General features: G+C 38.6%; 1 protein-coding gene across 4 annotated transcripts in view; it reads right to left on the bottom strand.

Annotated features, from left to right (window-relative positions):
• Positions 1 to 5,575: 5,575 nt before the first annotated feature.
• The window catches only part of SLC1A3 (solute carrier family 1 member 3), a 108,782-nt gene continuing 90,645 nt past the window's right edge, over positions 5,576 to 23,712 (bottom strand). For all 4 annotated transcript variants that reach the window (XM_072605798.1, XM_072605799.1, XM_072605800.1 and 1 more), the window contains 5 exons: positions 21,632 to 21,924; positions 15,621 to 15,854; positions 13,982 to 14,176; positions 10,080 to 10,214; positions 5,576 to 7,767 (listed from right to left, as the gene is read on the bottom strand). In XM_072605798.1, the coding sequence (XP_072461899.1) occupies positions 7,563 to 7,767; positions 10,080 to 10,214; positions 13,982 to 14,176; positions 15,621 to 15,854; positions 21,632 to 21,924 (1,062 nt within the window). In that variant the 3' untranslated portion in view covers positions 5,576 to 7,562. The remainder of the gene's footprint in view (positions 7,768 to 10,079; positions 10,215 to 13,981; positions 14,177 to 15,620; positions 15,855 to 21,631; positions 21,925 to 23,712) is intronic.

Here is a 23,712-nt window from a genome sequence, read left to right on the forward strand (position 1 = left end):
TTAACCAGGAGTCCATTAAGAAGACACATGATAGCTTGACTGCAACTGGGGAAAGTTGTAGAAGGGCAGACCAGGAGAATTTAAGGGGGGGGGTACTCCCTAAATAATAATAACTAAATAATAGTGCTGCCCCAAAGTGCAACTGACTTTTTAAATGGCTTTAAAAAAAGCTACTATATTCCCCTTCTTCCACTGAACCCTCCTTTATAGCAAAGAAAAATATTTGAAGACAAGGTGGGTTAGTAGGCAGGTACTGAACTTGGAGTCAGGCAGGTTCAGGTTCATATCCTTGATCATAACTAGTTGTGTGATCCAGGGCAAGTCTATGCCTCAGTTTCCTCATCTGTGAAATGAGGGAAATGAATTCTATGACCTTTAAGGTTCATTCAAGCTCTAGATCTATGGTCTTGTGAAAATTTGCCAAAAATAGTCATTTCCTGATTTACTTTTTTCTACTGTGGGCCTCTTATTTTAACAAAGTGAGTTCACCAATAATGGTAGTATTCAAGTGGAAGCCATGCGGTCATTTGCAGGGATGTTGGAGAAAGGATTTCTGTTCAGCTGTAGTTTGGAATGGATGCCCAGTGGAATGCCTGCCACTTGTCAACTATGCAAACTTTAACTTTGTTTGTGTGAATCTCAGTTTTCCTTTTCTGTTAAATGGGAATGATAATAATTGCTCTGCCCCCATCACACTATTGTTATAAGTAAAGCACTATAGAAATGCGACCTGTTATTTCTATAAATTGAGCTCTGTTTTTTGGCTATTCCATTGTGTGCTTAAACTGGGAGGTTGCATGGGATAGTTTTATATGAGAGTCAGTATTATTTCCCAGTGAGACATTGGAAGAAGGTGCATTCTCAATCATATTGGCAACTGAAAATCTGTTTTGTTTCAATACTGCCTTTTAAAAAAATGTTGGAACATTAAAAAAAGTTCACCCTTAATGAAAAAAATGTGTGTGTGTTATTTGGAATGAAAATATGTGTCAGAATTTTTTTTAGCTCTGAAATGGATTAGAGAAAAAGGCCAGAAAAGATTGTGTTGAGTGTGTTTATGTGTTAGCATCAAGGGAAAAAAATAAGAGGAGGAAAGAAAAACAGATGTGGGTCTGAAAATACCTCAACCATCAATAATTGAAATAGTCTTTTAATTATTTGGGCCCGTGATGTGAGTTTTCAAAAAGAAATGGTTAAACTCCAAGATCTGATCTCCAGAGAGGACATAAGGAAATGTGCCAACCTCCTTTCTTTGGAGAGGTGGAGGATCACAGTTGTGGAAAAGGATGGTTGCATCTGATGCCGTGGTTGTACTGTGTCAGTTGGTTTTGTTTAATTACTTTTCTTTCTTGCAAGGGAAGCATTTTAGGGTGATGTAGGGGAAGGGGAGGACAGAGGGGGAAAGGTTAGTGGTGCATAATCTGGAAATGACTGTTCTAAAAACAAAAGCCATTAACAAAATCTTTTTTTTTTTTTTTAGGAAACAATCAATGTTTTAAAATTTATGGGCACAAGGTTTAAGAGGAAGTATGGCAAAAGAGCTGGAAAATCAGTCTTGAAGTCAGGGAGATGTGGGTTCAAATTCTGCTTCTGATACGAACTGGCAGAGAAGATGTCTACTTGCATTACAAAAAGAATTTTCCTTACTTGGCAGTTCCCTCTTTAATGAAATCACAGTTTTAGTGCTTATTTCTGTGTTCCTGAGAAAGAGTTGAGAAAAATCTTGAATAGGGATATCCATTTATATCTGTTCTTACTGGCAAGGTGACTCAGAACCATTTCTGCTATGCAGTTTAGGCAAACTGACTTCGTTGTTTGCTTTTCAGTCATGTCTAATCCCCATTTGGGGTTTTCTTGGCAAAGATACTGAAGTGGTTGGCCATTTCCTTCTCCAGCTCATTTTGCAGATGAGGAAACTGAGGCAAACAGAGTTAAGTGATCAGTCGAGATCATAGAGCTGGTAAGTGTCTGAGGCCAGATTTAAACTCAAAAAGCTGAGTCTTCCTGACTCCATGCTCAGCACCCTATCCACTGTGCCACGTGGCTGCCCTTTTAAAAGAACTTAGTTGTTGTTCAGTCATATTTCAGTTGTGTTCTACTGTTTGTGATCCAATTTCTGACTGACTTTAGGGGTTGGAAAAACCTCATTTCATCACTTGCTTATCATGTGTAGATGTAGTCACAGTATGTACACCCAGAAATTTTTTTTAAAAAAATTTATTCTTAATTTATGAAGTATAATAAGGATTTCCATAACATAATATAATAAAAAGATTGCACATGAAACTGTGAATCTATTATGTACAACTTACTCTTCCTTTTAAATATATAATAAAGTTACCATATAAATTTATCTTTTTCCTTTTCTTCCCTCATCCTCCCTCTACCACACCAGAAATGGCTAACATTTAGACAGCAATATGTATATATGGAAAATCATTCTATACATACTTCTACTTATCAGTTCTTTCTCTGGATGCAGATAACATCTTCTTTCACATGCAGTTAATTTGGGTGTTCGTAGTAAAAAAGATTTAGTTGCTTAAAGTTGTTCTTAAAACAATATGGCTGCTATTGTATACAATGTTTCCTTGGTTCTCTCGTTTCACTCTTCATTATTTCATGCAAGCTATTCATGTATTTCTAAGATCAATGAGCTCTTCATTTCTTATAGCACAGTAGTAGCCTATCACAATCATATTAAATTAAATGAGTATTAGGCTATCCTACTGAAAAGGGAATTCTTGGTGTTGACATTCTGAATTTGATAGAAAAAGAAGGGAAGGAACATGGCTGCAAGAGAAAATAGAGGGAAAGAGGGCAAAGGCTAGGGAAACAGAAGAGAAGAAAATCTGGAATAGATTAGATGATTTCCTCCCCTTGCTCACCCTTCCTCCCAACAACCCCACTTATTTTACATTAGTGCTCTTCCTTCCCTCTGGGGTATGCTTGAATGAAGCCAGAGATGAGCTCAGGACTCCAACCTATGGCCACCCAGCCGATTGCTACTTGTTATTTTTCCCATCAGAAGCAGGACTCTTTAAGTCTTTGTGGTGTCTCACCATCATATTTCCCCCTCCCCCTTTTAAATTTAGTCTTCCAGAATTCTATCCTGTGGGTTTCCTTCTATCTTTCTTTATGATATGACTCTATACCCTTCTCTCTATCCATTCATTCATACCCTGTCTTGGCTGTGACGCCATCAAAATTGCTCAGTTCCTCAGGATTTGACTGCACAGAACTTGGCATTGTATTTTCTCTCCTGGAGAACACCCCCAGATTGATCCTGTAGGAAGGAAAATGGGCTGTGGAAGGAGTGAATGACTAGCAATGGCCCCTGGGGTCAAGTACTCAGTGTGGTCCTTCTCAATGTAATGGTGTCTTCCTTAGTCCCAGTTTACAACAGAGTACAATCTTCACTTTTAGAATATAGAGAAGTCAAGCCTTTCAGGCAGAAAAATGAGCCCTCCACTCAATTTCCCACAAACTGATCTGTCCTTGATCCTTTTGGCATAGTTATCAGAATACTGTTTTCTATGTGAATGAAATCTTGTTTTGTTTTGGTCAGGATCTCTGATTTTCTTTTTTTGGGTGTAAGGTTCTCCTGGGGAAATTCTGTCTACCAATTCAGATCAGCAACTATTCCAATGCTAAATTCTAGTCTTACAGAATTGTCTGGGATACTGAGAGGTTAAGTGATTCGCTCAGGGCCATGCAAGCAGTTCGAATGTTTTGAACCCAGGTCCAAACTCCTTCAGACAGTGAGGTCAACTCTTTGTCTACTCTGCCAAGGAGCTAGTCTTATATGGGGAAATATTTGATGCAAGTATTAGGGAAAAAAAGGAGGGAGCTGAAGTAGAGGAGGTTGGGGCTGAGAAATGGGAATGCTAGAGAGACTTTCTGGGGATGTTCCAATATATCTGACAGAACCTGGTGACCTGTGGGGTCTTGATCGCTGTCAAGGCCTTGAGAAAATATAAATAAGTTAAAATGAAGACAAGATTTGTCAGGACTATAAAGAACGCTAGATTTTGTACCAGAAGGACAAAATTCAAATTCTGATTATGCTACTCACTACCTATATGAATCTGGTCACATTCCTTCACTTAGTGAGGCTTCTCTGTCTGCAAAACAGGGGCAGTGGTTAGATGATTTCTATTTTATAATCTTGGATCCTTTATAAAGAAATTGCTGGTAGGACAGTGGATTCCCAGAACATGTTGTGGCATCTTTTTTCTTGAAAATCTAGGCTTATCCTTCCTGAAGGTAGTAGATATTTGGCCCAAATGGTCAAAGGAGGTGGCATCTAACCTTTTGAATCAATGATTTTGTTTCCTAACTCTTCATCAGAAACATCATATAAACGGCACTAATAATACTACAGACTTTCTGGTTTCCTTAAAATTTTTTTAAAAGCTACTTACTGGCATAATGCTCCCTTCTGAAAGATCTCTTTGGATTTTAATTAGCCCTTTCTGAAGATGCCGTCGAGGTAGTCAAGAAGTGCAGTGTTAGATATGATACTGGACCTACAGTCAGGAAGACCTGAGTGAATCCTGCCTCAGACACTTATCAGCTGTGTGACACTGGACAAGTCACCTAACCATTGTAAGTCTGAGTTTCCTCATCTGTAAAATATGGATAACACCTTCTAGGGCTGTTGTAATAATCAGTTGAGATATAATCTGTAAAGCACTTTTGTGGACCTTAAAGTGCTATATGTTAACTATTAGGATTATGATCATACTCCATTGGTGAATGAAGAGGAGAAAGGGAATAAACATTTATATAGCACCTACTATGTACTAGGCACTGAGAGAAATGCTTTTTTAATGACTATTATCTTATTTGATCCTCACAACAACCTTGGGGGTAGGTACTATTTTTGCCCTCATTTGATAATTGTGGAAACTGAGGCAAAGAGATGTTAAATGGCTTGTCTAGCATCACACAGCTAGGAAGTAAGTATCCGAGGATGGATTTGAACTCAGGTCTTCAGGACTCCAGGTCCAGTGCTCTATCTATTGAGTCACCAGCTGCATGACAACGACAATGGTAAAGACAGATTTAATTAGATAGATTGGAAACAACTTTGGGGGGAAAAGAAAATGGGGAATCATAGGTAACTCTTTCCATTTGGGATTAATTGGGTGCATCAGAGAAATATGACTCATGGACATGGACAATGTCCATGTGAAATAGTGAATAGTGAAATAAAGGTATCAAACATGTAACTGAATTAAAATGAAATTGGGAAATATCTAAAAAAATAAATAAAAATACAATAGAACATAGATAATGTTAATATGTGGTTTTCTAATTCAATCTACAGCCCAATGGAATCCTTATGCATGGTCTAGTTCCCCCGCTTTTCTATTTGAGCTGAACACCACTGTTGAAAAGAATGCTACTTTATTATTCTATCTCTTCCAAGAGTCCCTCCTTTCTCTCAGTTAGCCTTACCCAGCCTACCAGTACCATTCCAAATAGGAGCCTTTCACTCCACCATAGGACTTATTTCCAGTTATTATCAATACTACTTATTAAAGAAAAATACCACACTGCACAGGTGAGCTAATGTAAAACTATTTTTTTTATTGAAAATACATCTACAAAGTAATGTTTTTCAGTCCACACTGGATGTATCTACCTGCAAAGCCAATAAGGGGTAGAAAGGGATTATCCTAGAGGACCTGATTTCCTTAAGAAACAGTTAGTATAAAAACCCAAAAATCCCAAGATACTTGTTGCGCCACAATCCATTTTTTCTCCAAAGATGTCATAGAAAGACAGCCACTTTCATGAAGTCTTTGCAGTGCCTTTTCCAAATAGAACCACAATAAACATTAAATGTTACTCCATATAGACTAACATTAACTTTTTATATGCACACAATGCACTGAATTTCTATAAAAATAGTTCTAATTACATATCAGAGGATGTGTGCGTCTAGATATTCAACCTCTTCGCAAAAGCAAATCCATCCTTTGCTGCTTTCAGTTATAGACTCAAGCACAGCTTGCATTGTCTGACAGCTCCCAGATGATCACTTTCACTGGATATTCCTAAGGGGGGGGGGAATTATACCTATCTCTTTGACTCAAAACTGAGGAGTTGCTGTGTTTTAAACTAATGCTCCCTCCCTAAGTCCAATGAATAACACCTCACCAATCATTTGTCGTTTCTCCTGGGAACAAATTGTAGCCAAATATTGTGAATAATTTGATGAGTGAAATTCTAACTCAAAGAAATGTCTCATTTCCTTATTCAGTGAATATTGGATCACAAAGACAGTTCAACATGAGAGGCCCTCACTCACCTTTCAACCTCCTCCCCATCTCTAACTGCACTATAAACTTCTTCCATTTTGACTCCTTCAAAACGCATGAGAAATGAAAATATTTAATATTGATATTTTGATCTTCAGGTTTCCTTGGGAAATGATTTTGGACTGAACAGAAAACATATCACAGAAAAGAGGTTTAAAATCTCCCCCCCTTTCATTCTTTTCATTTATATTCCCCATTGGAGACCCATAATGTCTCTCTTTAAAATTCTTTTTTATATTTCTGAAACATATGCCATCTATTCACTATCTTGCTCTTCATGTTTTTCCTAGTGCCAGTAAAAGCTTGAGCACTCCATTAGTTTCAGTTTTATTTTCTAAATTACTCTTCTTAGTAGATATAGTAGGTAACAATTCTCCCCCCACCCCTCCCCCCCAAAATTTCCCCTATTGGGAGGAAAAGAAAGTGCAGGTCAATCTTTCGCTTCTCTCCTTTCCCTTACCAAAGCATGGACAGGACATTTGGTGAAAGTTCACTCCTGGAATGATCTCTCACTTGGCACAGCTGCCAATTTGCAAAAGATGGCTTCTGATCTAGCACTGGGGAACCACCCTGCCATTTCTGTCTTAGAAATATCCTCCCTGCAAATCTTGCCCTCAAAGAAATGTCTTTTATTGCAAGATCCCAAGAAGGGACACAAACATGGTAGACATGTCATGACCATCAGCCCTGGAGCTGGCCTTTTCTATGCACTTGGATGTCGGTTCTGTTATTAGTGAGATGAGACAGGAAGTCGCAAGTCAGATAAAGAGAGATTCTGACTGCCCATCTTTTATCTGGTTGCAGTTACATCAAGCTAAGCTATATTTGCAGACCTAAACTGGATTGTGTTCTATGGATCCAGAAATTTTGAAATAGGAGTTAAGAAAAAATATAGATATTTCCAGCCTCTTCTACCTAATTTTGACTTTCCAGCTTATAAAAAAAAAAAACAAGATCACATTTACAGGGTTGTGTGTGTCATATACACTTGCATTTTTTTGTTGACTTGGTCAACGATCTTTCTGTTTTCTTTTTGCACATACCTAGGCAAGACCAGTAGATAACTGTTCATTTTTTCCTTTTCAGAAACAGAATGACAATCATATGTTTTGGCCCCATCAAAATTTTGTTGATCATTTGTCAATGCTATCCAATCAGGAGGAGAGAGCAAGATAAGGGATTTCTGGAAATGAGATGCAACTGGATGGAAAAGTTACATTTCATGGTGCTGACCTACATCTTGGTTTCACTGTCAATGGGTTTTTCGGTCTCATTTTCCTGGGAGATGAGCTGATAGGGTTTCTTCATTTCATTCTCTTCGATCACAGAATTACCCATTTCTGCATCTTGGTTCTTCAACTCATGTCGTGATAAGTGCTCAACAATCCCTGCACCGAGAGAGTCTCCCAGAACATTAGTGGTTGTACGAAGACGATCCCTGGGGGATGAATAAAGAAAGGAAATCAATTGCACTGCCAATGTGCCCACTTTTTTTTAGACCAGGAACTTTTCTGGAATCTCTTGCCCAACCCTTAACTTTCACCTGCTGTATCCAACCTGCTCAGCCCCCACCATTTGATTTCTCCACTCTTGGCCAAGGCTATTGAGCAATGCAGGAGAGAGTTATAAAATCAAGCACGTGGGCGGGTTCTGTTTTGTTTACATCCAGTGTCCTCAGTGCCTAGCATTTGCCTTATACATAGTTGGCACATAATTCAAAAGTCTGTTGAATAGCTCTGACTGTCCTAAATTTATGACCCAGCATAGCAGTTAGGTAGTGCAGAGGATAGAACAATGGCCTTGGAAAGAGGAAGATTCATCTTCATGAGTTCAAATCCAACCTCACACACTTACTACCTATGCGACCCTGGGCAAGTCACTTAATCCTGTTTGCCTCAGTTTCCTCATCTATAAAATGAGCTAGAGAAGGTACACTCCAGTATCTTTGCCCAAATAGGGTCATGAAATGTCAGATACAACTGAAAATGACTGAACAACCATAAAATAGGTGAACTGGGAAGACTGATAGCATCTGACATCAGCTCCTTCAACTTTTCTCCTCTCTTCCTGAAAACACCTTAGGGTTGCCAATGCATGTTCTCTTTGCCTTTGGTCACAGAGAGTTTTTCTCCTTTTGATCTCTCCCCACCCCTCATTCACACTTCTCCCCATACTTAAATTCCTCACTTCCCCTTTCTACCTTTCCTTGCAGGACAGCTCAAATGCCACCTCCTCTATGAAGCCTTTCACCATTCCTCTAGTTGGTCCTCTCATACCACTTTGACATTCTAATGTACTTATGCAACACAGTGTATCTATGATCAACCACAAATAAACTGCAGGGCAGGCTTATTCCCCTCTGTACCTAGAGCAGTGCTTAACATATAGGCAGTAAATAAATTTTTGGTTAGTGAATGAATGAATGATAATGAATGAATTTCACTGTGATTCCCAACTTGTTCAGAAAGCTGGTTAATTTTTTCATGCTACCCCTCTAAACTTAGCTTTAAAATCTGGTGACTCATCAATTACACAAGAGAAAGTAAAGGATTTCTAATTGTAGCTGTTACCCTCAGATTACTCCTAATTGACCAGAAGCTATTTAATGACTGAAGTTGTTTTGGGGATTCTCTTTCCTTTCTTTTCTTAGAGGCTTCCTTCTGCCTTAATATTCCTCCTTATTTTCCCTTCTTTATGACTCTCTTTCTTTTATACTGTGAAATTATTTATAAAATGTTTCCTTAAAAACTCCATTTGCTCTCTATAGCAATTCATTTCTTCTTTAGTGCTATAATCTTTCTCTTTCTCTTTCTTCTTCCTTCCCTCCCCCCATCTCTGTCTTGTGTCTGTCTGTCTTTATCTTTGTTTCTCCCTCTCCTGATAACACTTGGGTTAATGTCAGCTACTCTCATGCTTTCAAATCATTCATGTATAAAGTTGTCTTCAATAATCTAGATCAGTCACATAACTGTGGTGGACTGAATCAACCAATAGGCCTTTATTAAGCACCTATATGAGTCAGACCCTCACTGTACTAAGTGCCACACCCTTAGCACAGTTTACAAAATGGTACAGAAATAGTAGTAGAAGGAATGAAGAAGAAAAATTCAACTGGAGAGGAGAAAAGGAGGAAACATGGACCTGGGAAGTAGGGATGTGAGGGCATGGGGAGGTACAGTTCTATCTCTGGAATGGGACCTGGGGACAAACATAGCTAGTTAATGCCTCCACTCCTAGAACTGTTATCCATCTTCCAAACTGACTGTGCTTCTGCCCATTTCCTTGTTCAATTCAAATGTAAACCATCTGTGTACCACATTATGCCACTGAAAAGGGAAACAAAAGGTGGAATGATGCCCCAGTCGAAGTGTGAAAATTCATGTTTTTTGTGGCTTAGTTGCTGATCTGAGATGTTGAATCATATGACAATGTTTGTGCTGATCTACATTTTAGTCTGACATACAGAACAGTTTCCTGGTCACCAAACTGCTTTTCTAAGTGAAAGGTATAAGAAACACCCATGTTGTACAGACTGATAAGGAAATAAAGATCTATGGCATCTCATGACTTCATGAATGAAGTTTTTGATCTCTAGATATGGGCTGGGCAGCAGAGAACTAGTGCCATGTAATCCTTGGTAGGATTGCCTTTCTCCATTTGGTTGTGTTGCTTGCTGTCTGGGGCTCTGGAAACCCAGGAGAGCATCCTGGTGGTAGGTGAGATGCTTGAATGCTCTTGGTTCATACTCACAAGAACCAGTCCACAGCAATGATGAGGGTGATGTCGTCTGTGGGGAGCCCGACAGAAGTCAATACAATGACCATAGTGACCAGCCCTGCCTGAGGGATCCCGGCAGCTCCAATGCTGGCAGCTGTGGCTGTGATGCTGTTAAATGAGGCACCAAGTAGAGAGAAAAATGTGTCAATGTTTGGAAAGAATTCATCCCAGTGCACAGTAAACACTGAAAAACATTGCCCACGCCAATATGACTAACTTAGGACTTTTGTAGCATGGAGCAGGAGTGTTAGGACTGTTCCAGGAAAATGTAAACCAGACACTTTGATTAGGTGCTAGCTATCCTGTCTCATACACAGGAGTGATGCAAACAGAGATGAGGTTCTCACAACCACACAGAGCTTTTTGATTTCAAGTTGGTACCAGAGTATATACATGCCAGTTTTCATAGACTAATAGAAAGGAGTTCATTTGGAATCTGGAAGATGGGTTCAAGTCCCATCTCTGACATATGAGCCCGTGGACAAAGCATCTAACTTCTCAGGGATCTAGCCCCCCCTGAATTTATCTAGGAAGTTTCTTCCCTGGAGGTTCCTTACCTGGATGAAAATCATAGGTCTGGATGAAAAAAAATAAATTAAGTGAGATACTCTAGTCTACTACTTGTCTCAGGAATAACTTTGAGGAATGAGCCAATTCAGTTCTGATAATGTCTGATTATCAACAACCCTCCCCAATGGATAAATGGCCAAAGGTATACGAACAGGCAACTCTCAAGGGAAGGAAGGAAATAAGCATTTATTAAAGTACCTACTATGTACCAGGCATAGCCCAGTGGCTACATGTTTTATAAATATTCTCTCATTTAATCCTTACAACAACACTGGGAGGTAGGTGCTATTGCTATCCCCATTTTACAGATGAGGAAATTCAGGCAAACAGAAGTTAAGTGACTCGTCCAAGGTCACACAACTAGTAAATGTCTGACTCTGGATTCGAACTTAGTTCTTCCTGATAGACTGCTTCTAATCCAAGCTATCAACAAACACATGAAAAACTGCCCCAAACAAGCACAGACAGACCTGAGTGAACTTTTACTAATCAATTACCAACTGGTTTAATAATCACTGATGGCCAATGACAAAATGTGATGGTTCATATAACATCATATCAACAGATTTCAGTTGCTCAACAGATTCATTTCTCACGATTTGAAGAAAAGTTGAAATTGGGAAGAAAAAGAGAGGGAAAGAATGAGAGATGTTATAGAATAGTGACTGGGGAAGAGAAATATCTCTTTGTAAATAGCTGTCATGTAGCTTCCCTGATGCTTGATTAATTGAGGTCTGAATTCCAATGGAGAATCTTTTTTTCATGAATAATTTCAATGTAAAAAATTTTAGATTTTAAAGGTATTAAAATATTTTTGTTTTGTACAAGAGTTTGTTGTTCTGTATGATTCCTGTATGTACTGCACATTGTGATTCATTACAGTTGGAGATTTGTAGACAGTTTCTTATTTTCATACTGCATCATGTTGCTTTTGTATAATACAAGTAAACAGCTGGACTAATTCATCATGTTTGCTTTTTTGGAAAAAAAAAATATGAGGGTAGAGTTCATTTTGAAGGCCAGCTGTCTTTATTATAAAATTGAGTTGGTTTTGGTTATATAATGTCTTGCATGATAACCATAGCTAGATTTTTAAATGCTGACATATTTTTTGAAATTTAATTTTTAAAGAATCTCCCCCTCTTTTTGTTTTTGGTAAACCATTCACAATTTAATTGGTTACAAATGTTTTGGGGGAGAGAGTTGGGGGCCTTTTGTTTAATTTAGAAAACTAAATGTTAATCCCTAATCAAGCGTTGCACAACCTATTAAATTTAAAGATGTCCTGTACCCATTAATGGCATTCACCACAATTAGCAACACTGTTTATTGTGCCTATTAATACAGTATGTTATTTCGAATTAGTCATTGAAGGTCTTCATTTGGCCAGATTTATCTTTGAGTTTCCTTAATTTATGAATATTACTTGATCTCATTAATGTGTTGAATTTAATCTATTCATAGTGCTATTGAAATGATATCCCTTTCATTTTGTATAATTTTTTTCCAAAGCAAAATCTTAAAATACAAGGTCCTCTTCTAGAAAAAGGGGATTAAAGAAGAAAAACTGCTCCAGGTTACTTATAATAAAGGAAATGAAAATTAAATAAAACATATGAAGTTTTACCTCACAGCCATTGTAGATTGGGAAAGATGATAAAAATGAAAAGTGACAATGATCAGAGGCATGTGGGAGGAAAGACATGGTAATGTACTAGTAGTGGAGTTACAAATTGGTCTGGTCACTCTGGAAAACAATTTGAAACCATACAGCAAAGGAAGCAAAATGGAATTACCTTTTAACCTAGAAATAACACTATGAGGCTTATATCCCAAACAGATAAAAGAAAGAGGGAAAAGATTCAGATATAAAAATAGCCAAACATTCATAGCAACTTTTTTGCTGGAGCAAAAAACTGGAAACAAAATAGCTTGTTCACAGATTGAGGAAGAGTTGAAAATTATGAATGTAATAGAATCTTACTGTTTCATAAAATGATGAAAAGGATGGATTTAGAGAAATTTGGGAAGATTTGTTATGAACTAATGCATAATGAAGAACCAAGAGAAAATATGATGACTACAATATTATAAGGGAAAAAGTCTTTGAAAGACTTAAGAATTCTGATCAAGGCAATAAACTGCCACTACTCTAGAGAACCTATGATAGAGCATGTTACTCACCTCCTGAAAGAGAGGTGATATACTCAAGATGTAGAATGAGACAGATATTTTTGGCTATAGTTAACGAAAGAATTGGTTTTGCTTACCTATGCACATTTGGAATAAGGGAAGGTTTAAACAAATTTATTTATTTACTTATTTGGGTGAAGGATGGTGGAGGACCAGTGATGGGAGGGGTACTAGTGATTGTGAAGCTAGCAAAAGAATCCTACTGGAACATTTTTTAAAACACACAGACGAGATCACAACACAAAGTGAAAGAAGATGAACATTTATTAAGCACCTACTTACTGTGTTCCAGGCAATGGGCTAAGCGATTTACAAATTATCTCATTTGAGCCTTATAACAACCCTTGAAAGTAGGTATTATTATTATCCCCATTTACAGTTGAGAAAGTTGAGGCAAGTGACTTGCCCAGGGTCACATAGTTAGTAAATGTCTGAGGCTGGGTTTCAATTCAAGTCTTCCTGACTCCAGGTCCAGCGGTCTTTGTCCACTGTGCCACCTAGTTCCTAAGCAGAACAACTTTTGAAATTAACATATTAAATGTAATATTTATTTACACATTTGATATAGAATCCTCTTTTCTGTTATCTACATATAGCGATGTTCATTTTTGTTGGAGTTAGAAAAGTTCAGAACAACAAAAAAGTAGATGGCCCAGGAGACAAAGAGCTGGCCCTGGAGTCAGGAGTACCTGAGTTCAAATGTGACGTCAGAGACTTACTAGCTGTGTGACCCTGGGCATGTCACTTAACCCTGTTTACCTCAGTTTTCTCATCTGAAAAAAGAGCTGGAAAAGAAAATGGCAAACCACTTCAGCATCTCTGCCAGGAAAACCCCAAATGGGGTCACAAAGAGTCAGATACAACTAAAGTGACATACCAACGATAACAAAAACTGTTAAAAAATTTAACTGGTAAATAAGTTTTGTTTTTCTTATGACATCTACTATTTCTCCCTTTCCTCCTTTAATTCCCCCAAACTTAGGTCTTTTTCCCATCTTTTAAAGTCATTCTTAAGGAAAATACTGCCCAAATACACACACATTTATATAGGTATACACACATATATACATATATATCTATATAGAAATGTATGTATACACACCCACATTTACCTGATGGTAATAATCTGTCCAAAGTTCAGTTCAAAGTTATTGACTTGAGCAATGAATATAGCAGCCAGGGCCTCATACAGAGCAGTCCCATCCATGTTGATGGTGGCACCCACTGGTAGAACAAATCTGGTCACACGTTTGTCCACGCCGTTGTTCTCTTCCAGGCACTTAAAAGTGATGGGAAGGGTAGCAGAACTGAAAGACAGTTAACCAGGGTTAAGACCAGAAATGTGCATTATTAGGGATATGGCACTTATGGTACTATGACAGAGGATTCCTCTGCTAGACACTAACTTGCTAGTAACAAAGCGATCAGTTCTGTTGTCTCCTTTTACGTAGAGGACTAGGTGTTCCCTGTCATCAGTAAAATGGCAGCTCAGGGATCTTTACGTGCATGTCCCTTCCATCAGCTAGGCTGCAAATGACTCTCTGCAAGGGGTCCCTTTGGGGAGGGTACCATAACTATTCTCCCTTAACATGCAAAGATGGAAGATACGGAGAACAGAAGGTAGGAGAAGGCAGCTCATCCTTCCTCCAGGCCAAAGAAGACAGACTCTTGGCACCCAACTAAGTCCAAATGGGAATTGTGTTATCATAGGAACAACTTCATCAACACATATTTCTGAAAATTAAATTTTTTTAAAAAACTTCTTGCCACATCAAGCTACTGGCCATTTCTTAAAATAAAATGCAAACACTGTGCGATGACCAGCTGGGATAGACTTGGCTCTTCTCAGCAATGGAAAATACTATCCACATCCAGAGAAAGAACTGTGGTATCTGAATAAAGATTGAAACATGATATTTTTACATTTTGTGTTTTAGTTTTTCCCTTTTGTTCTGATTCTTCTTTCACAACATGACTAATTTGATATATTTATAATCATTATATTATATGTAATTTATATTATATTTATTCATATGTTCTCATATTTATTACATGTTTACATATTTAGTACATATATAACATATCAGATTGTTTGCCATCTTGGGGAAGAAGGGAGGGAGAAAAAAGTTTGGAACTTAAAATCATATAAAGGCAAATGTTGAAATTTTTCTTTACATATAATTGGAAAAAATACTATTAAAATTAAATGTATGATGAATTTTAAAAATGATAACACTCAGTGAAACTGAATTCTGTGCAATTATAATAATCATAGTTGACTCCAGGGAAAAGTTGAGAAAAAGTGCAGGCATGGCGTGGGGGTAGGGAGTCTATAGCTGTGGAATACTGCATATGCTGTCAGGCTTTTTTCCCCACGAAAATAACTTCTCTTTCTTTTTAAGAAGTGATAGTTTATGGGGGAGGGGACATTTGAAAACGAAGGTATAAAAAACAAAAGAGGCTAATAAAAATAAGATAAAATTATATCATAACAATGCCTCACATCTGTACAAGGCTTTGTTTTTTCTAAGGGCTTTCACAAATATTATCTCATCAGATCCCACAATGATCTCTGTTTTACAGGTGAGAAAAGCGAAACTTGGTTGAATTAAATAACCTGCACCAAGTCATAGGATTATTGAGATCATCTCTGATCGCCTAGGCCAGTGAACTTTCCAGGACCAAACACACCAACACCGCTTCTTGGATCCTCATTTAGAATAGGAATAACCCCAGGGAAGGTTTAGGTACCTGGAGGATGTCCCCACAGCTGTGATGAGTGCCTGCAGTAAGCCTCCAATAAAAACCCAAGGATTTTTTCGAGTTACCAAGAAGTAGAGAAGCGGGAGGACGATAACTGCATGAATGAGCAAGCCGATGATGACGGTGATGGTGTACATGGCCAGCTGCCCACCAATCACTCCCATGTCCTCCATCTCAACAATTTTTCCGGCAATCAAGAAGAGGATGCCAAGTGGAGCATACCTACACAGAAGCAGATGAAGAATAAAACAGAGAGCTTACTTTTCCACGTAACAAGTAATTTAGAACAACTTTGAACAACTGTCATTTTGACTATTAAACATATTCAAATCAACAACAAAGGACCTATGAAGGAAGATATTATTTAGAGAAAGAACTAATAGAAGTGTGGATAGTATGGTTTTACATGCATATATACATACATATATATACATTAGTATATTAGTATGTAATGGTAGCCTTCTCTAGAGAGAGGTGGGGAGGGAAGGGAAAAAAAGTGTACAGCAGAGAACAAAAAAAAAGGTTTAGAAGGAAGTACAGAAAAGCAGGATAGCTTTGAAAACAGTCTATAGTATTGATTACAAGATTTTTCAAAAAAATAGTAAACTGTGAAACGGATATTCATAGTTTTATATTGAATCCTTTTATGTTGTGCTTTGTGCTTGGATATGTTCTTTCTTTTCTTTTTGTATATAAGTTCAAAATGAATAAATATAAAAAAATAAAAAAAACTCAAGTCATTTAGTTTGATGGACTTCTTAAGTTTTCCTGTCCAGGTTCCCTTTCAGTATCTGATCAAATCTCCTAAATGCCCTTTCTTTGTTTATTTTTGTTTTATCTTATCTTTCCATAGCAAGGGTTTCCTCACTTTCAGAACTTCTCCATGTTATCGTTCTTTCTCCTAACCAAAAGAAGAGGCAGCTTCCTTTTCTTTTACCTTGCCTGGGTAATGCCTACTGGAGTCAAGCCCCTAATATATACAATCCAGGACCTAAAGAACTATTGACCATAATTTGGAAAGCATCAGCTACATAGGAAGGCTATAGGAACATATTGATATAATTAAGCTAAGGAAGTCTTACATAATGTCCATATTATACATTTAGTTAAGTTTCTGTGTGTGTGTGTGTGTGTGTGTGTGTGTGTGTGTGATAGAGACAGACATACAGACACACAGAGACCGATAAAAAGACAGACAGAGACACAGAAAAAGAGTTAGGCAGAGACAGAAATAGACTGAGACAGAGGGACAAAGAGAGGCATTAACTCTATGAGTGGTGACCTAGGGTTGCTGTTGGGAAGGTTGCCATGGTTGGGGGGTGGGGAGAGGAGGTAGTGTGCACTGAGCTCGGCTGGAGCTAGGTGACAAGACACTAGCCTGATTTTGTAGCTATGGTGTGGGAGGAAGTATGCCATCTGGTAACTTTGCTGTTTTGACTAATTATTCTTGCTAACTAGAGGGAATGCAAATGCTGTTAGTGCTCTCGAAATTTTACTGCCCCTGGGACAAAGCCCCACTTCCCCCAAACTACTTATAGCTTTGTCCTTCTGTAATGAAACACATATTTAAGGAGTTGTGGCACTCTGGTTTAAAAAGCTTCTGTAGAACTTTCTACTTCTCAAAGTAGTTGGATCTGGAAGATTTGACTACCATCACCTTGAAACACCTGCCAACCTACAACACTGTTGTCTAATTCAATAAATAAGAATGGAAAAGCTCTTATTGACCCCAATGCTGTCATTTGTGAGCTTACTTTTGCTGCCTCTGACACAATGATTAATTGAAAAAGGATGGAATGATCTTGGGGAAGAATCTTTTCTCCCTGTTGATGTGTATGACCTACAGGATCCCAGAGGCATCAGCATTGGCCACAGTGTATAAAAACTGATATCTCTGAAAGAGCAGAATAAAATTGCCAACAAAAAGGGGTCTATAGGCAACCTTGTAGGTTTCTTTGGGAGGGGATAAAAAATACATCCATTACTGCTGGCAACAGGCTTTTAAAAACACAGACCAGGAAGTCACGGCCATACCTGTTTTATGGAATTTAATAAGACTGCAGAATGTGTGGTCTAATGTACAGCTGGAAAGGATAACCGGCCAGGTTCATTCAGTATCACTGAATGGGCTTCATTCATCAAAGAGATGAAAGGTAGAGGGATTTTTAATAATATAAAGGTAAATGTTCACTTGTAGTGCCGCAAGGATTTCAATGTAGCCTCCTATTTAGGGGCTCATGGGCTAGCTACTCCTGCGGAGCCAACATTCTGACTGGCCTTTGTGTCTAAAATCCATGTTCAGCTTGTACAAACTCTTGAAAAATGGATTTTTCCTCCCCTGGGCTCTAACGGCTTTGGGGGCAGAGAAGAAAAAAGGCATGTCTAACCATAGAGGCTGCTGAATGCTTTCTTTAGAAAAGAAAATGCCTTTCCATCTTAGGTACCAGGGAGGATTTTGGATATTCATTCATACCAGAAAGGGATGAAACGAAAGTAGCTCCTGCAACTCTCCTTATGCCTTTATATTATCTTGCCACTTCTGGGAAGAGCCAGGTCCAATTTAATCCAATTCAGCAAGTACTTATTAAGCACTCACTAGGTACAAGGAACCATGCTAGGTGTTAAAGAGAAAAAGCCTCTGTCCTCAAGGAATCAATATTTTACTGGGGGCTACAGCATATTCATTAATATCTCTATTTATATGTATGTATATGTACATACATACACACACAGATATACATGTATATACACACTATACACACATAGCCACAATGCATGCACACAGTTACACATATTCACATACATATACTATGATACATATATGCACATATCTACATATACACATGTACATGTATGTATACACATACACATACTATACATACAAATAGGCATATAAACATACACTCCACATAAATTTATTACACCTCTCTGTCTCTAGCTCTCTGTTTCTCCACTCCTCTATATGAGAAATCAGGAGAGAATGCTAACAATTAGGGAGATTCAAGAAAGGCTTTCATAGACCCTTTTTACCCATTTTTGTGTCCCTACAAGGCCTAGCACAGAGCCTTGCATAAAGCAGGCCCTCAATAAGTGTCTACTGCAGTTCTGGAGACAAATGTTACCCTCCGGGTAGAGACTTTGTCCTTGTTTCCTGATACTAAGATTGCTAAAATAATTTTTGCAATAAACTGTCCCTTAACATTCAAAATTACTTCTTAGGAATGTTCCATGTATACAGCCAAACTGCCATTGGCTTTGGTACCTAGGACTGCCAGTGAACTTGAGCTGTGACACCTGCAATTGATCCATGGCAGCCAAAGAAAGGGATTCTTAGGGTCATTGGTGCTTCAGTTAGGGGACATGCCCCATGTCTGCCACCATGATAGACAGGAAGGTGTCTTTTCTCATCTAGGACTGTTGTGCTGAAGGGACTATAAAAAACAACAGCCCTAGATACCTTTTTATGTTGGTTATAGAAACCTAGCCCCATCTCTGTTTAAAGGAGAAGGAAAGTACTAGAAAGATTCCATTTGGACCAGTTTTTTTCCTGGATTCAGCCTTTGGGGTTTTGCATCACTGAAGATAACTTTCCGTTGTTGCTCTTTGCTTGTCTACATGCATTCTGTGGGATTGGAGGGAAGTGGATTGGCAGCTGTTCATTAGAGCTAAATTCAGTTTATTCAGCATCTGAAAGTATGCTCTGTGTGCTTCCTTGTGTCTGGTAATGATCCCTTCAAGGACTTAAAATAGAAGAGATTTCAGTTTCCCAGATTTGCTACCCTTTTCCAGTTGTATTAAAAATGGTGGAGATAGGGCATAAACCTCACTGGTACTGGGGAAGGCAATTGATTCTATTAAGAAATAAACGTAAACATAAGTAAGGAAACTTATTCGTTGCTGTATTATTTCAGTTGTGCCCAACTCTTTGCAAGTTTTCTTGGCAAAGATACTGGAGTGATTTGTCATTTCCTTTTCCTGCTCATTTTATAAGATGAAGAAACTGAGGCAAACAGGGTTAAATGACTTGCCCAAGGTTTACTGATAGTTTCAAGAAACGTTCAGACCTGCTGAATTCTGTCTATGGAATTCCCATGAGACTAGCACAAATCCCCATCCCACTTAGTTCAGAAGTATTTCTATTAGATCAATCAATCAACAAACAATTAATTAGGGCATTAATTAGGAGAGTTCCTTGATCAACTTGATAAGATGACAGGTGGTAAATCCATTAGGGAAGAAGTCTCTTCTCATAGAGAGTATGGACACAAGTGGATTTAGGGAACATCTACCTGGCATGCCTTCAAAGTCTCAGATGATTGGGATAAGGTATTTGGCTCAGGGTGTTGTAGGTTGGATCAATACCTTTGTGTTGGGCCTATCTAGAAAGGATCAATTACATATCCTCTTCATAGAGAGATCCAGAGAAAACTGAGACAGTCTAGAGACCAGAAACTTACGAATGACTTAGGGTGGGGGTGGAAGGGAAAGAAGGGGGACTTTTCTTACCCATGAAGCCAGTAGGTATGCTGGTAAAGGGTTAACAACTGATTCTCAAGAAAAAAAATTCACCCATGACACATTTTCAAGGTTAAAAAGCACTACTGACATTTTCCCTATCACTTTCTTAGGTCCAGACAATCAGCAAAAAGCTATGTCAAGCTCTTATTTGTAACACTGGCATATTTCTGAGGCATAAACGCTCACGCTGAAAATTTAACAATTGGCAAAATCCTGTAGTTGGGTTGCTTGTTGCCCTTCGTCCTTAAAGACCAAAATGAAAGCACCATGCTAGTCAAGTTATGGTGTATTCGACTATGGCTGATCAGACCAGTATGAGCTCGGAACGGTCTACCATGGGTTGGGTTCAAATGCTCAAGAAGAGAGGTGCGTTTTTTGACCTCAGACTTCCCAGCTCCAGCTACAGAGAGGCAGAGACATAATTTCCCAGCCCAAGAAATAGTAGCCTTGGCGAGGTGGAATTATATGGTAGTGTTGGGAATTTCTGAATCCCAGATTTCTGTAGAGACTATTTAGAGACTGGCAAGTAACCTAGAGCTGGAGAAGTGGGGAGAAAAAAAAATATGGATTTTATTCTCCATTACTACCACAAATTTTTCAAATGGTGCAGCCCCTGTGGGAATGAGGGTTGCCTTTCTAACGCCTCAAAATTTATTTGCTTTGGTGAAGGAATGTAAGCTCTTGGAGTAGTACCAGAAGATTTATATTTCTGGGTCTGGAGTCAGGAAGACTGAAGGTCAGTCAAATCCAACTTCAGACAGTTACTAGCTAGGTAACCCCTGCACAAGTCTCTTAGTTAATGTCTGCCTCAGTTTACCCAACTGTAAAATGAAGATAATAATAGCACCTACCTTTCAGGGTTGTTACAAAGATCAAGTGAAATGCTATTTGTAATGCACTTAGCACAGTGCCTGCCATACAGCAGGCCCTTAAGAATGAAACTCATCAGAAAATTGGGGGTTGTCCTTTTAACAACATCAAGTTTGTTTCATTTATAAGGAATATTCTCATGATGATATTCTAAGACTAGAGAACTTACGGACCACTGAGATGATGATGGGGCTTGTCAGAGTGACTGGAGGACTGTATCCACTCTTTGCAGATTGTTCTGTGGCTATTTGTGGGAAGAATCTTTTCTGTGATTTCTGAACTTTCTGTGGGATGATAGAGCTATTAAGCTACATCCCTGTTAAGCATTGTTAACCTCACAAGCTTGCCTGGATATTGAGAGCCTTTTCCCCCATGCCTGTGGAGACCTAGGCATGAGCTATAAACTGAGATTTCCCAGTGGAAACTCTGAATTGGAGGAGGGGGAACAAAATAAGCCAAAGACAGAAATTGGGGAAGAGGCCTCCCAGACTGTACCTCAGATTTGGGGTTGTCAAACCATAGGTTCAATAGTAAAAGCAAACAGATAAAATCCCCCAAATAAAAGCCAAATACATACCATGGAAAATAGTAGAGTAGACAGAGGTACCTACCACATGATCACAGCTACCAGCCTCATAATAGCCTCATTAAGAGAATCAAAGAAATCTCTCAGAGCTTGCCCTTGCTCCTTCATATTCCCAATGACCAATCCAAAGCAGATGGAGAAGACAACCAGCCCCAATGCATTCACGCCATTCACAGCCCCTGGGACTGGGACCATCTCTTCTTTTATATGGGTGAGGGTTTCCATGGCCTCTGAAACATTGTTTATCACAGAAGTTAAAATTGTTTCATTGGGCGACATAGGCACCTTAAAACTTTTCTTCTCATAGTTGGTCTTAAACTAAAACGACAAAAGAAAAAAAAAAACAAAAAAAGAAATAAACAAGAGGAGGTAGGTGTACCATATAGAAGTACCATTCTTCAATTTAGAATCAGAAGCGACATCAGAAATCATCTAGTTCCACCCCTTCATTTCACAGATGAGAAAACTGCAGTTCACCCAGTTTAAGTGACCCACCCAAGGTTACATGCATAGAGTCAGAGTTATGATTTTAACCCAGGTCCTTGCTCCTTCCACTGTAACCTGCTGTCTATCTTCTCTAAAACTGTGTCCTTTCTTCTGGTTTGTGACTCTGGAGAGTGCTACTGAATTACAGAATGTTAGCATTGGGGAGGGAATTTAGAAGTCATCTAGTCTTCCATTTTACAGATGAGGAGACTGAGTCTCAGAGATATAAAATTACTTGTTGAGGCCACAATAGCAAGTTAGCTGGTGGGACTGAGACAAGAATTCTGGCACTTGTGACTCTTAATTCACTACTGATTCCACCGTGTTGAGTTGTTTCTTTGGTGTTGCCTAACTGACACCATATCTATTTTTTAAAGTGACCTATGAGTGTAAATGATCCTTCTAAGGCAGGAATATGAAATAACAGCTACAGAGATCTTCCTCAACCCTCATGTGACATTGACTTAAGACACAGTCAGTTCCTAAAAATCTGACCCCTAGAACCCTTAGTCCTGGCAGTTCTACCTTATGACCCTCTCTCTCTCCAGTAGCCTGGAACCATGGGTATGTGCCTAGCTTGCTGAGTGAGCATATACTAATTTCTTTCTAATATTTTGAATTTGCATTCTAGGAGTTCTAGCATCTTTTTAAAGTATTCATTGATCTTGGAGTCAGAATTACGATCATGGAGGCTTTACTTCATTCAAGTAAGCCTTGCAAGGGCAACAATGTACTGGTAAATGTTTAACAACTGGTTGTCCTCTCAAAAATGCATACACAACACACTTTTAAGGTTAATCTGAGAAATTAACATTTTCTCCTCTATTTTCTTAAATTTAGATAATCAGCAAAATAATAAATCAAGTCCTGATTTGTAGGATTTATTGATTTCTGAAATATAAATACGCCAAACATTTACCAATTCTCTCATGAGCCTATCACTCCAATTAGGTAACTGAGTAGAGCTTTTCAGGGGTTCTGGGACTTCTAAATAAAATCCCATCCCCAAACAAAATCTAACAGAAATATGATTTATATCCTTTCTATTTTCATAGATCCATAAGAAATGATGAACATACATATAATGAGGTACAGAGAGGACTGGCTAATGAGGATCCAGTCCTTTAAGTGTAGGTAATCTCTTCTGCCTGGTGCCAGTCCACAGAGATGTTTGGGGAGCCTGTTTCCTAGCCAGTCCTGCTGTTGTATAAAAAAATCCATTCCCAGAGAAGCCTGTGAAGACTTATAGAAGCTGATAAAATGCATAATAAGTAGGATAAGATGCCAATCCCAGCAGAAGTTCATCACTTCTGACCAGATCACTGTATTGCTAATTTGGATATTCAACACCTTCTCACCTCCTTCAGCATCCTCTCCCTTTTGGAAAGCTGGAGGATGGAACACCGAACTCCAACTAAAGCTTTCCTCCATGGAGGACAGGACTTGGACTTTGTGGCTCTACTTGGGTTCAACTCACTGCAACAAGATGGCCCTTCTCTGGGCACCCCTCCCCCACTTTCCAACCTCCTTTTGTATGTCTTCGTCCCCCATTAGATTGTAAGATCCTTGAAGGCAGTGACTGTCTTTTTCTTATTTGTATCCCCAGCGCTTAGTGCAGGA

Source organism: Notamacropus eugenii, chromosome 4 (assembly GCF_028372415.1).
Source record: "Notamacropus eugenii isolate mMacEug1 chromosome 4, mMacEug1.pri_v2, whole genome shotgun sequence".
Taxonomy (NCBI): domain Eukaryota; kingdom Metazoa; phylum Chordata; class Mammalia; order Diprotodontia; family Macropodidae; genus Notamacropus; species Notamacropus eugenii.